The 14,727-nt window shown below is 42.5% G+C and overlaps 1 protein-coding gene across 3 annotated transcripts; it reads right to left on the bottom strand.

Annotated features, from left to right (window-relative positions):
- Positions 1-5,775: 5,775 nt before the first annotated feature.
- On the bottom strand, positions 5,776-14,430 carry LOC147110368 (mesothelin-like). Of its 3 annotated transcripts, none has more exons than XM_086000313.1 (10): positions 13,793-14,430; positions 13,049-13,080; positions 12,585-12,654; positions 11,072-11,253; positions 10,473-10,619; positions 9,169-9,302; positions 8,511-8,644; positions 8,227-8,321; positions 7,775-7,961; positions 5,776-7,319 (listed from the first exon to the last, which is right to left on the bottom strand). In XM_086000313.1, exons 1-10 carry the CDS (start codon positions 13,857-13,859, stop codon positions 7,231-7,233), a joined length of 1,137 nt encoding a protein of 378 aa, XP_085856439.1. In that variant the 5' UTR covers positions 13,860-14,430; the 3' UTR covers positions 5,776-7,230. The 3 variants fall into 3 exon arrangements, with proteins under 3 accessions (XP_085856439.1, XP_085856440.1, XP_085856441.1); XM_086000314.1 differs by lacking the exon at positions 13,793-14,430 and adding an exon at positions 13,552-13,751; XM_086000315.1 differs by lacking the exon at positions 13,793-14,430 and adding an exon at positions 13,412-13,518.
- Between the last annotated feature and the right edge of the window lie 297 nt (positions 14,431-14,727).

The raw sequence follows: 14,727 nt of genomic DNA, 5'->3' as shown, positions 1-14,727 counted from the left end.
TGAAATTGGAAATGGAAGATAAAGTGATAGAAATGAAATTGAACATTGACAAAACCTGTTATTTCAACAGTACTGCTGTTTGGATTTTGGGATAATTTGTAATAACAAAATGGACTCAGCCACCAAATATTGGGTTACTTTTGGGAAAATAAAAGATCCTCTAAAATAATGATAAATAAAAAGTGTTAATAACTTGGACCAAGTGAGAATGTTTTCAATCTTAAATATTGTATTGGACAGTAAAGTTCCTCCAGGGCGCATGAATGAGATATGAATGATAATTAATGGGGTGTGTAAAATGAAGAGAGGAAGTGATTGATGGTGCGAGATAGAAACAGGAGAATTACACCACCAATTGAGAATTTTCCAAACTTTCTAGTGAAAGTCAGGAAAGTGTAGTTAAGAATAGTAAATTGATAGCTTTCTCTTGGAGACATTTGTGTCCCTGCCTATAATTAACTTTTTAAGAAAACTGAATTTGATAGTCTGGCCACTACCCAAGACATCGGGACCATGCAGAGGAAGATGAGCAAAGATCTCCAGACGACTACAATCTTTTGATAAGATACCTGAAAGCCCGAGAAAGGCTTGTATCAGATGGCACGTGTGGCATAATATGGAGATACCGATATAAATGTGCAAAGGTGATTTGTTACGTTTGAAGCAATTACCATCTGGGAATGTATGGTGAATCTGCACTGAAGAATGGATCTCAGACATGCTCAGTTACTTGACAACAGCAAAACATGAAATGGTTAATGTGGTTCAGGAGAGCGAGACTACCTTTAAAGCATTGACACATACTCCATCGAGAAACTATCTAATTAATGAAACAATCAGAATAGAGTTAAACACACTGGTACCTGTTAGAGGGATTGAAATTGAAGTTGAAGTGGAGAGTTACATGGAATCTGGATTGGGACAATTGAGGGCTAAGGAGAAATCATGTTTAGTAAGAATTATCCACAAGATGGATACGAGTAAAAGAGAGATCTGGAGAATCTTTTAAGTCCATAATTTGTTGATTAGATGTTAAACTGTAATGTCGTTTGAAATGATTGTAAGACTGAATTTAACTGTGACTGTAATAATTGTGTTTTGTAGGTAACAGAGCGTGGGAAAAACCAGTACGAATCCAGTATGAGGTGGTTTTGGTGGTGCCTCCTGTGTCACTACTACCGCCACTACCATGCTTTACGGGTCTAACAGGACCTGTCCCATCAATCAACATGTTTTACATAATATCGAAACCTATGCTCAAGTGAAACTGACAGTAAATGAGATACTTAAGTATGAGCTGCACAATTATGTGGCACAATTCGGATACTACATTCCCCTGTTGTCTGAGGGCTTCAGTGAGCTTGTGATGCGACTGAACTCCTCCCTAAAGCATTTTTATGTTTTGGAGCAAGACAACTCGAGAATGGATATTGAAATTGACAGCATAGAGGACAACTCACACTGGTGGGATATTGGGCTTAATACATCAGCACACCCTTACGTTCGTATTATTTCACACGCTCTAGTAGTTATCCAACTTGTAATGATAGTGTATTTGATATATGTAACCTATGTAGTAAGACTTTGGTACATAAGCCAATTGGGTACTCATGCCTATGACTAACCAGCACTAACAAATTGATTGAGCACACCGAAAGAGATGATCCGAAGCAATGTAGAGGAGACCCCAGGTGGGGTAATATCAGGAAAGATAGAAGAAACAGAGGATATCCCAGACGGGGCAGAATTGGAACACTGGAACAGTGAATTGAATTTGAGTAAGGGGTCAGAGGTTGCTCCTTCTCCTCAAAGGAATGGACTTTAAGGAAGGGGAAAATCTTCATTTTCAAGACTCCCTACTAGCTAATGCCCAAGTTGAGAGAGCAATAAGAACTAGCTAGATTAGTCAAGAGCCGATTGTGAGAAGTCAATAAGGACATTTCCTTCTCAAAGAAGGGAATTGTAAGAAATAACTGTTAGATTCAAAGATGGGTTTTAATTCTTAGACTGACAACATGCAGCCGGGAACAGATAGCAGAAATGCCAGCAAAGTCGAATATCAAGCATCAAAAGACAAATAGACATAACAAAACATTCCTCAGAAAGATAAGAGGGAGGCCTCGTCAACCATGCAGAAAGGGACAGCGAGGGATGCCTTCCCGCTTCACAATTGGACAATAGGATGGGGATTAAATGATTGACACTAGGTGATTACCAGCCCACCGAAATAACTATAAATGTAGGCGACCGAGAGGGGAAATCAGGCAGTCAGGGGCGAAGGCTTCCCCAAGGTGGCTACAACCTAACACCGTGGTCAAGTTTAGCCTCTGAGGTGGCTGACAGCCTCACACCTCCAACAGCTTGAGAGATGACCCAACGGAAGTGACCACTGCAGCAGACTGCATGAATCCACCCAATCCGAGACCACCGTACTGCCTCCCTGTCTGTCCGGTCATGGCATTCCGATTCGGGAGTTGTAGTTCGTTCCCACTGTCACGGGTTGTATGTCTATTATACTCAGCTTAAACCATATGTAATATCTGATTATGCTTTAAAGCCTTACAACTTCTAAAGCCCTGTTGTGGCCTGTGATCCTAATCTTAGAGTGGTGTCAGAAGTGGGGTCACAGAGTTAGGAGTTGTAAGGTTCCGGTCGGGGTGACCGGAGGGACCAGTCGAACGCACGTGATCATAGCTTAGACTGTGTATAGTGTTTTACTCTCTCTGAAAGAAGGAAGCGGTAAAGAGCTTGTTGAAAGGTAAATCTAGAAATACAATGGCGTTGGCATATCACTGGGAACAGTTGATAGATAGCCTGAAGGAGGTAAAGCATAAAGTGGCAAGAGAGAATGAAATGTATTAAGCCCTCCTTGCATATGGAGCCTCACTCACCTCCTTTATACAGGAATGGACGGCGAACTGGGAAATGTTACAGATGTCGCCTGCTCCAGCCTGGAAGGAGCCCAACGCAAAGAAGTTCAAGGCCACGATCACTGACATAAGAAAACTACTAGGCACTTGGTCTGAGTATTAAACAAGGCTTTAATCAACTGTTTTTCAACATGGAGATCTAGTTGTGTCCTTCACTAGTTCCTGTTAAAGAATGTCCTGAGCAAGCTGGGCCCATGCCCAAATATTTATACTCTCCCTGGACAGCGCCACCAGCAGGCCACCCAGTATCATTTCATAAGTCATTGGCACATGAATGACAAGATTCATATCAATCACCTTTACAGCCACTGGCAATGCCCTTCTCGCCCTGGACTGAGGCTGCAGGTCTGCCTGCAGCAGGTAGCAGATCTCAGTGAGCACCTCCTTAGTAAAACGGAGAGGTCGCATGCACCGTTCCTCGCTGAGGTAGAGGTAGGAGAATTGCTCCCTGAAGACCCTGGGTGGATATTGCCTCCTGCTGAGAGCCCTTCTCCCCCTCCTCCTCCTCCCTCTTCTAGCAGCTTGTCCTGCTCTGTGTCACCTCTGCTCATTCTCCCTGTCCTGCTGCAGGCCAAGGGGGATACAAAGTACTACACCCATGTCTGGGAGCAACTGGTCTGAGCAGACCCCTTGCAAGTCCTTGAGCATGTGCCACACCATTCCCTGTAAACTTTAGGTAACTTTAATAAAAAATGTCTAGCAAACACCAAACACATCTACAAACTCAATAGCAGCTTGTGGAAATCAATCAGCAACTAACCTGTAAGTAGGTGATGATCCCTTTAAATAGCACTGGTGGGGGGTTCTTTCTGCTGCTGAACGCATGTTCAGCTGTGCGAGGTTAAGATAGGGCATTGGTTCAGCATTGAGGTCAAAAATGGCAGCGCTGGCATCAAATCAGTGTTACATGCTGATTGACGTTGTGATCTGCGCAATCTGTATACTTACATCGCATGCTGCAGGATGTAGCATTCATGGCGTGCATTGGAATAGTCAGGTCAAAGGTTACAAAGGCATGGATGAGGTTTTCAGCAGCAGATGAGGGGAGGCAGGGTCAGAGTTGGGTGATGTTACAGAGGTGGAAGTAGTCTTAGTGATGAAGAAGCTATGTGGTCGGAAGCTCATCTCGGGGTCAAACACAATACCAAGGTTGCGAACGATCAGGCTCAGCTTCAGACAATTGCCAGGGAGAGGGATAGAAACATGGTCAGGGAACGGAGTCTCTGGCCGGGACCAAAGACAATGGCTTCGGTCTTCCCAATATTTAGCTGGAGGAAATTTCTGCTCATCCAATACTGAATGTCGGGCAAGCAGTGTGACAAAATCAGAGACAATGGAGGGGTTCAGAAAGGTGGTGGTGAGATAGAGCCGAGTGTCGTCAGCATACATGTGGAACTTGATGTTGTGTTTTCAGATGTTGTCGCCAAGGGGCAGCATGTAGATGAGAAATTGAAAGGGGCCAAGGATAGATTCTTGGGGGACACCAGAAGTAATGGTGCAGGAGTGGGAAGAGAATTAAATGGGTTTCAATATGGAATTAGGCAGGTTCCTGTCAACAAATTGGATTCAGGGCTATTACAAATGCCCAAAGGGAATACTGTGGATTGGTGGGCCTTCTCCTGCCTTAAAATACTAACCGCTCATGGATATTCACGCCAGCCATGACTATTCTTACTGAAACAGTACAAATCAGTAATAACAACAGAAAATGCTGGAAAAACTCAGCAGGCCAGGCAACATCCGTGGAGAGAGAAATAGAGTCAATGCTTCAGGTCGAAACCTTTCGTCAAGACTGATGAAGGGTTTTGACCTGAAACGTTGACTCTATTTCTCTCTCCACTGATGTTGCCTGGCCTGCTGAGTTTTTCCAGCATTTTCTGTTGTTATTTCGGATTTCCAGCATCCGCAGTATTTTGCTATAGTACAAATCAGTACCTGGTTTGATTCCAGATCAGCCTAATCTCTTCTTTCTGTGTCCTTGCAACAAGGGATGGTAGTGCGGTATTACACAATTTATGAAATACAAGCTTCCAGCCGACGCGGAAATTTCACAAAATTGCTCCATGTCAGCGTGAAGATTGGATGACTTGGGAAAATTTGAACGTGAGTATTGGAGGAATTTCTAAAACAGAAAGGTGAGCTGGTCTAGTGCCAGTCCTTGACCACAAGGCTCGCAAATCTTGGCAGGCACTGAGTCACTGCAGGAGCTTAAAGGGAAATTCTTTTGACTTTATCACTATCACGAGCTGTAGTGAACATGGAACAACCCTCCCCCATTGTTCAGTGTTCATTCTAAGAGCACATGTAAAAGTGTGCAGTAGTGCAGAGGTTGTGGTACTGAACTAGTTAACCAGAGTTCAGGACTACAAAGCAAGTTGTAAAATTGAGTTCAATAAATTGATAAATTTGAGAGCTAGCACCAGGAAAAATGACCATGGCCATAAATAACCCATCTGGTTTGTCAACGTACTTCAGGGAAGGGAACTTATCGCCCTTACACCGCCTGACTAGAGTGACTCTGTGACTATCCCAATGTGGTTGACTCTCAATGTCCTCTGGAGTGGCCTGTTGTACAAACAATTGCTGCTTGAAAGCCCACCACCATCTCAATAGTAAATGTTGCTGTGCCAGCACTACCTACATTCGGAGAGCAATTTTTTTTTGCAATTATTCCTGTTTTTCTAGTCACATGTTGGGGAACAGAACTTAGGTTCCACACCCCAACGCTGACTATTTCACGATCATATATGTGTGAGTGACAGGATTAACCAAGCTCATGTAAAATTCATTTGCTTTTTTATTGAAAATATAAACATATTTTTTACAACATAATAAGGCAAACAGAACAAAATAAATCAATAGGTGCATCATATAAAAAATTTTATACATTGGAAAGTAACAAGATGGGACAGCAAATTATATAAACATTCAATAGTAATGGCCCTGAATACTGTTTAACAGAGAATATACAAGTAATGTGACTGCTCAAAATCTAATGTATGTTTTTGCCCCAGTTTTCTCCCCTTCACTGTTGAAGGTGCTGACTCTGGCTGGAATGTGCTGCAGGCAGTAATGGCCATCAGTGCCTTTCCCTCCTGGCCATTCTTTATCATGAATGTTATCAGTTCCATAACGGAGGGGGAGGTTGTTTTTAGTTTGTTAGAGTCAGACAATGAACCATTCGATTGTGAAGAGCATCACAGCCCAAACCTAGCGCTGTTTTTCCCCCTTCTATCCCAAATCACCGAGACAAACTGTTGGACCGTAACTGCTGTTGTCCTCGGGTGAGCTGAATTAGTAGACATTCAGGTCTGTACTGCTGACTGCTTCAAGAGCTAATCAGAATTGCACAAAATTGAATTGTGGCCAATTTGCACTTGACCAGAAATTGGGAGGGCAATATGCACTCCATCCATTGGTAGCTCAAATAATTGGATTGGGGTCTTACTACTGGAGAAGGATCCTGATATGCTTACCATTAGTAGGTTCTCACCTGAAACAGGTGGGCAACAGTTCCGCACATGTGAAGACCCCAAAGAAAGTGTCAACTGGTGGATCAGCAGCGGGAACGGGATGGTGAGTTCACCTCCATGATTTTTGGGGCACTACTGCCCCGCTTGTGCCCAAAAACAGGGAGAGCAATCAATGTCCCCACCTCTCAACTCCCAATTGCTTTTTGTCTTTTAGCTCCCATAATGCAGGTTTTTCTCAGCCAGTGGATTTTTTTTATCACCAACAGCCTTCCTTGGGACTCTAAGCCTGCTGCACAAGAAGCAGATGCCTGCCTTGGTGGCAAAGCCATGACATCACAGTGACACTAGTCTGCACATGTGCCCTGATGGAGCCTCACAACACAACCAGCTTACACGACAACTATACATTACAAAGATAAATGTGGGAGATCGCTTGCTCTCCTGACAGCCGGCCCATGTTATAACAACAGCTCAAGTAACTAACACTGTCTATAAATGCAAGTTAGAATTTTATTCACATCTTTGTTCCAGAAGGAGTCGGTGAAAGGAAAATTAAATGGTAAAAGCAAAATACTTTACTGACTGCTATTAGATTATCATCATTCTGATGGCAATCCAATGTGGTCCCTAATCTTACACTTGATCAGAACATTGTCTAGAACGCTGGCTTAAAGTCAGGCCAAAGTGGATTGTTATAAGCAGATTTCACTCTGTATGTGCTGAGCTTGCTAAACCTTCATTAATATCCGTCACTCGATTCTTGATGCCGGGAGCTCTGATTCATTCCATTTAACAGGGCAGAAAGCACAGACGGGCTGAGTCCCAGTTTATAGAAGCCATTGCAATGTGACGCTCATCACAGCGATGCAGATGGAAAGCAGGAGACTGTAGCTGTTGACTGAAGCAGAACCAGGCACTGGAAAATAACATTAAAAAAACCTTGTTAATAATTATCCTCTACAGCATCCTTTAACCTTATTGGAGCAGGAATTACTTTTAGTGTAAAATGGCATCTTTCACAAATATCACTTCACATTGAAGACCAGAACATTTACTTTTCAAACTGTTTTTTGTTTTACACTTTATTTTATTAAATTCTTCTAGTCTAGTCGTGCGCCATAGCATATTTTGTTAGCTGGTTCTGTACACAATTGTACACAATTATGTGTGAATGGAAGTGATTGTGAATCTGTGTAGATTAACCTCTTAGTTTTGAGTCTGTATGTGCACATGTACATGTAAACCTCGAGGGTGGCACTGCTTTGAAATAAACTATTTTCCACTATGTGCCCATGATGGTATCAAACAATCCTAGACACCGCCCAATGTGCTTATCAGTGTGAAGAACAACTGATGTCAAAAGCCACTTACGCTCCTGAAAGGAAAGGTTCCCAAGTCCAGCTGGTGATATTCCTCCTTGTAGCCCAATTCCCAGACTTCTCACCTCGGCTTTTGTGTGCGAGTTAACCCAACGCCGCACTATTTCATGATTCTCATTTTGTTTAAAGGAAACAAGGTTTATTCCAAGTAGATCACGTATGTTCTGAGGAGTGAGTTTCTGAAAGAGATAAAATGGCAGTAATGTAACAAAAGCATTTTTCTCCTTCTTGGTGCCATGATGCTCTTTAATCCTATGCCATTAGATGAAAGCGCCATTAAACCGGTAATATACATACTGCAGTTGTGCAGCATGATGTGGTCTGTGATGATAATTGCGGGGGGAATTGAATTAGTTACTGTTTTCAGGCGCGGTTTCCAAAATCTGCTTCATGCGCAATGTGACAAAACGCTGAATCATGTTGCAATCCTCCATTGATACCTACTTCTACTTCCACTGGATTGAGTCCGCTGAATGTCTGGAAGTCCATACTGACGTTGCCAGCAGCTAAACTCTGTAGATCAAGAGCTGGTGCACCACCTTTAGCAAAAGACAACGAGCAGTTATTTACATATATAACCCCATATAAATGTAGATTAAAATGAAGATTTAATTTCCTTGGTATTAATTGCAAGCTTCTATAGGTGAAGATTGCAATGGTCTGAAAATTAAGTCTTTTTTAGAATAATTCTTCAAATAGTTGTCAAACCAGATTGTTATTTTACTTACCAACATATGGCTTGATGAGGTTATAATAGGTTTGGGGATCACCTGCTTGATCCTGGAATGCAACTTTTGCGATCCCGAAAATGATGTCTTTCTTTGCTTGAGTACATGTGGAGATATCAAGTGGCTTGGCTTTCCTGCAACAGAATGGACCTAACATTATAGTTTTGTTAACATTAACCCTTTTAGGACTATAGTGGTCTGTGTTCAATAATAAGGTCGTCATTTCACTTTGCCTCATTTAAACGGAAAATCCCTGGTCACAAGTCAAAAGCCCTCAGGGCTTTCAGAGGTCTGCTGGGTCACTGCTGTGGTAGCTCAACTGGGAGTTTGGATGCTCTCCAGGCTCCACTGCAGTTGGTGGCATCATGTTGTATTCTTCTTCATGTTTTGCCTTTCAAATACACCATCTGTGGAGTAGGAGCTTGAGCATGTGCTGTCCATGCAGTGTGCGCTGTGTAAATTGCTGCTCTGCCCAGCAGTTGGTGGACCTCAAGTTCTTCAATTGCTTCGATCAAGTGCCTACATTTGGATTTCACTCTAAAATATTTGTCTCTCTGATCCATGGGCCAACATGATTTTTATAGACATGAGTGGGTGGAATTTCACACTTTAACAGAGAATAGATTGGCAGAATAGCTTGAGAGAATTTGACACTCACTTTAGCTCACTGGGAAGGATGGTTCTAAGATTCTCTTCATTCAGACTACACAATGTTGGACCACCAATCGCATCCAATGCAACTGCATTTAGCGGCCCAGATCTCTGCAGGTAATTTGCAATAACTGCATTTGTCTGAAATGAAAGAAAATAGTGAAAGATCAGTTGATTCACTTTTTCTCCATACTCAGCATCAGCTCAGACTTTTTTCTATTTACTCATTCACTCCATTCACATTTTTCAACTGCTTTATAAAATGTGTGAGGGCCTAACTATTGAAATAAGAGAAATTGCAACATGATAATGTGTGCTTACTGGAAATCTGGAATCGAAACAGAAAATAATAAAGGGTCAGAACTGAACACAAGTTCCTCCAGATATTGATTGGCCTGCTGTGTATTTCCAGCACTGTCTGTTATTACTAATTTCAAAACAGGTTCTCACAATCAGGTTTTTAATGGATTTGATTCTATGTAAAGATCTTCCTTGAGTTCAGCCCTAGTGCACCTTATTGAACAATCTGGCCGCGACTGGCCCCTGATGCATGATAATGTTGGGATCAGGCAGTTTCATAGAATCATAGAAATTTATAGCACAGGAGGAGGCCATTCGGCCCATCTTGTCTCTGCCGGCCGACAAAGAGCTATCCACCCTAATCCCACTTTCCAGCACTTGGTCCGTAGCCCTGTAGGCTACAGCACTTCAAGTGCATATCCAAGTACTTTTTAAATGTGATGAGGGTTTCTGCCTCTACCACCCTTTCAGGCAGAGAGTTCCAGACCCCCACCACCATCTGGGTGAAAATATTTCTCTTGAAATCCCCTCTAAACCTCTGACCAATAATTTTAAATCTATGCCCCCTTGCTATTGACCCTTCTGCTAAGGGAAATAGGTCCTTTCTATCCACGCTATCTAAGCCCCTCAATTTTATACACCTTAATTAGGTCTCCCCTCAGCCTCCTCTGTTCTAAAGTAAACAACCCCAGCCTATTCAATCTCTCCTCATAACTAAAATTCCCCAGCCCAGGCAACATCCTCGTAAATCTCCTCTGCACCCCCTCTAGTGTAATCACAGCCTTCCTGTAATGTGGTGACCAATCGGAGACAGTAGGATCTTTTCCCCTCAAGTAATGTTTTAAAGTATCCGACAGAGAATATTTTACCAAGTCATTGGAAGGAAAAAAAGGTTCCATTCTATTCCTAGCTCTTGACAGCCATCATAGCACAAAGAACATTTAAAGAGAGCGTACATACACATACTCTTTAAGAGAGTCATACGTTCACAAGCCTGCTGCTGATCCGTACCGTGTCATTATTTGGGCTATTCTGCAGCACAAGTGCGAGGGTGGCCGCATCTGTGATGGTCCATGTTCTGATTTCCTCAGGGCTGTACACGGTTATGATGAATCCCAACTGTTGTATCCGTTCTTGTGGGAATCCACTTGTGTATATCTGTTCCAAAAAATTATATTCAGTCAGATTAAAGTGCACAAATTTTATTTTAAAAATACATTTTCAATATTTGCCTGCACACCCTTGGCTCTCTTGTGTGGCTGTGTGATGGGAATTCTCTTTCTTTTGTCAAATCTACCAGAGAACATAATGGTGGAATCTGACATTTAACATCACTCAGAAACCAGCCACTCACCTTACCACCGAGAGGGCAAACATGGCATCTGAGGTGTGTAACTGAATGGAGCAATTGGCACAGCACTAAAGCTGCAATCTAACCTTATTGAAGCTGCACCAGAAACTTCCCTGATGATTTTTATCTGGAGTCCATTGACCACCATCCTTCACTAAATGAGCTGCTTGCAATGCATGGCTGGCTCCCCCTGGTGGGTTGCCTCGGGTACTGGCGGTATTCAGCGGGAAAAGCTTATTTTCAAATCATGCAGGCTCACCTCGCCCAGTTTCCTTTTCAGTACAAGAAGCTGATCTCTGCTAAAAGCAATATTTCCCAGTTCAGTGAGGTTGGCCATCAGCACGCTATTGTTCAAACAGGCGTCTAACTGTGGAGCAAGGTAAAGTACGGGCAGCAAGAAATCGCTGGTCCTTCCTTCTGTTATGAAGCCGGAGCTACAAGCTGTGAACACAAAAACACATTCATTGTGTGAGAAGCGCCCTGACGCTAATTTTACAAAAAATGTAAAATAAAATTGATGTCACATACAAAGCACGTCTGGACTTGGAGCGCACTGCAGGGAATAGAACACTCTGATCCGGTGATATTGTTACATGGAACACAACAATGCTGCAGTGTTCACCTGTTCATCAGCACGTTGGTAAGAACATAAGGGAATAGGAGAATCCAGAGTGAGAAAAGGCCTTTCAACCCATCATGCTCGCCCCCCCCCCATCCAGAGACCATGTATGATTATTCTGTCATGGGCGTGTTAATGAGAATGTGTCTTTACATCTAGACCTCAGTGATTTCTCACTCACTGCATCAGCATTCACTTACTTGCCGTGAATGGAAGAATGAATATATTGAAGAGGTCATTGGTCGAAGATCCCGTCAATTGTGACTTTCACGAAAATATCAGTTGAAAATTTCGGAGGAAGAATGTACTAAATATAAAGTGATGTTATTCCTCCCAATTTGGGGATTACTGTGAACGTTCTCACTGAATTATATTTACGAATTTCCTTAAGGCACCTATAGGAACGAAGTCTAAATGCTCAGTGCTTTAGCAATATCGCCCTCTCTAAACCGTGTTCCAGGGACATTCGCCTGGAATTGCCATTCGGGTTCTCCCGTTCCTTCAGATGAAATCAATGGAAATGATAATTGGGCAGTTGCCTTTGATTTAACTGACTCACGCGGAATAGAAAGGATAATCCAGCCAGAGATTATTTACAGGAAGACTGGAAATGAAAGTTATTTCACTGTTCCCAAACCTCAAAAAGGAATTGAATTTACCCACATCATTTAATGCTGTTGTGTTTTATATTCATTTTGAATATCACAAAAAATAGGCACTCTGGGATGGTTTCACATCATTGTAACTATTCAACCTTCAAAGGCTACACAACTCTTCTAACTTTCCTGTGCTCCCTGAGAAAGAAAAAAAATTGCCAAACATTTTTTTTTCCACAAAGATAGAGCTCTTGATACTTGAAGTCCTAAACAGCACGGGGGAGGTGGGATGAAGGCTGTTGTCGAAAATCAGTGAATGGCCACAGCCTCTCCGCAGAGTGTAACACTGCCCATTGTACAGCGCCGCCTAGCTCCTGTCCACCGTTTCAACTCTGGGAGACACAGACAATGTGGAGCAGCGATCTTGGAGCTAAGAGTTAAAGTCGCGTGAACAGCTCAAGAGATGTTAATGATGTTCATTCAGTTGGAGGACCCTCACTTGCACATCCAGTCGGGTCTACACCAAGAAACACTTTTCCTCAATGCTGGTTACTTACCTGTTTCGCGTCTAAATCTTCTTTTAAACAACATCTGTCTGCGTCTTTCTGAATCTTTCTCACCAAGAGCCTATAGATCGGAAAATAATATTCTGTTAAATTTGTTCATGTGATACAGTATAAATGAATAATTAACCCAATAGAGATGAAGCTAATCGTTAACATTTATCAAGTAATTTATACACAGCCAGTGAACATGTGGCAGAAAACGCCTTTGATGTTATTAGCTGGGTTCTGCTGTTTTTATGAACATTATATCGTTATTCCTGTGTCAGGAAACTGAGGCCAATGTCTCCTGTTCTCTCACTGCACTGTGCTGCGCGCATCACATTTCCCATTAAATATTGTACAATAATTTTAATCAGACTGATTTGGGGATTACTGTGAACTTTCTGATTTATCACTGAATTATATTTACAACAATGAACCCAAACGTGCGAGGGAAGATGTAAAATTTCTCTTACCGGCTGAGCATTCAAAATGGTGAGAAAGAAACCTGAAAGAAAATATCAGAATGATGTTAGAGGCAAATCCCACAAATCATTTGTTAATCAGACAGACACATTTCGTATCTCAGTACTTAAGCCTGCGTCTAACAGCTCAGAAGTTGACAGTCACAGTTAGAAGGAGTATTGTGAGTTGCCACCATGAGGTGACACACCTTACAATACCAGAGCCTAGCAACTCACTGATGAGGAAAGGAGACTCTTTCGGGTCCTCTAACCCAGCACATTGGCACTTGAACATTGAGCAGCGCCGATGATGGAGAAGGTCACAGTCTGGACCACCCTCCCTACTGAAGGAGAGTTTCTTAGGAATATAAATACCTGGGTTTACGAGATGTTGTACTATTACAACACTCAGAGTGAATCACTCGAAGCCGCTACAAAGCCATGTAAATGCTTCAGAAACCTCAAATCCAAGAAATTGGGAGGCATGACACCACTTTATATTTAGTACATTCTACCTGTCAAATTTTCAGTTAATATTTCTTTGCAATAGACAGAAGTCGGTGAAGACCGGTGAATTCTTCAATATATTCAAGATTTCGGAGGAACCGATTGCCAGGAATTAAATTGTTCTGATGATAGTTTTGACTTCTGATGCTTTTATTTGTGCTAGCGGTACCGAGCCCCGAGTACAGGTTTTGCTCAGTCAGCTTCAAGTCAGATATAAGAACAGCCAGGACTCGTTGAAGACTGACTTACCAATGATGATAACTGTCAGGAGCTTCATTGAAAAGGTGCAGCTGGCCAACGCTCTCTTCTGCATCATTACTGGTCAAGTGTGGCACTTTCCAAACCAGAAACAACTTGCTGTTTCCTGTAAAGAGGAAACAAGGGTCATGACTGTCATAGAGACGAGTGAAATGCAATGTCCTCGGCTTTAACAGACCAATAAAACCTGGCTGAGAAGCGATTGGACCCCAGCTGAGTGTTTCCAGCACCTTCTGTTTTCAGCAGCCTCTTCTTGCCACTCCCCGAAAGCTGCACTATGTTGAGAAAGGGTGCTGCCAATCCCCAGCTCTCACACCACCTCCAACCTTGTTGGTGCAGCCTCTCAATTAACTATCTAAAATCAGCAGGGGGAAAAATTACCCGTTTCCTTTACTGACTAATCTTCTTACACAAAGAACCGTTTCTAAGCTGACAATCATAATGCGATCAATTGGTTCTAACTCCCTCCCACTCCCCGGAGGGTTTAGCACTCACTAGGTCAGGTTAATGTGATATGACTGAACCAGTTATTCTTTCATTGTGTACCAAGGGCCTTTTCATTTGGAGGAATTCACGCCCTTTTACAGTTCAACTCAAAACAATGACGAGAACTAAAGAAAGAGCAACATGACCCAGTTAGTTCAATGTCAGTCAGTTTATTGTTCATAAAAAAGAAAAAAACCCTGCAAATCTGAAGTAAAAACAAAAAGATTACTGCAGGCACACAGCAACATCTGTGAGGAGAAAGGACAAACTGACATTTCGGCTGTGTACCTTTCATCAGAACTCCGAGGGCTAGATTTTCAGTATAGACAGTTTTGGGGCGCTAACCTTAGCGCCCGCCCGAAGTTAGCGCCCGCCCCAAAGTAGCGCCCCGCTGCCGGAAATTCAGTGGCTTCGCCCTAAGAAGTTGGTGGAGCGCTAAA

This window comes from Somniosus microcephalus, chromosome 11, assembly GCF_052327205.1.
Source record: "Somniosus microcephalus isolate GS21.2 chromosome 11, FLI_Smic_1.0, whole genome shotgun sequence".
Lineage (NCBI taxonomy): Eukaryota > Metazoa > Chordata > Chondrichthyes > Squaliformes > Somniosidae > Somniosus > Somniosus microcephalus.
The sequence above is the reverse complement of the archived record's forward strand: the minus strand, read 5'-3'. Positions and strand labels throughout refer to the sequence as shown.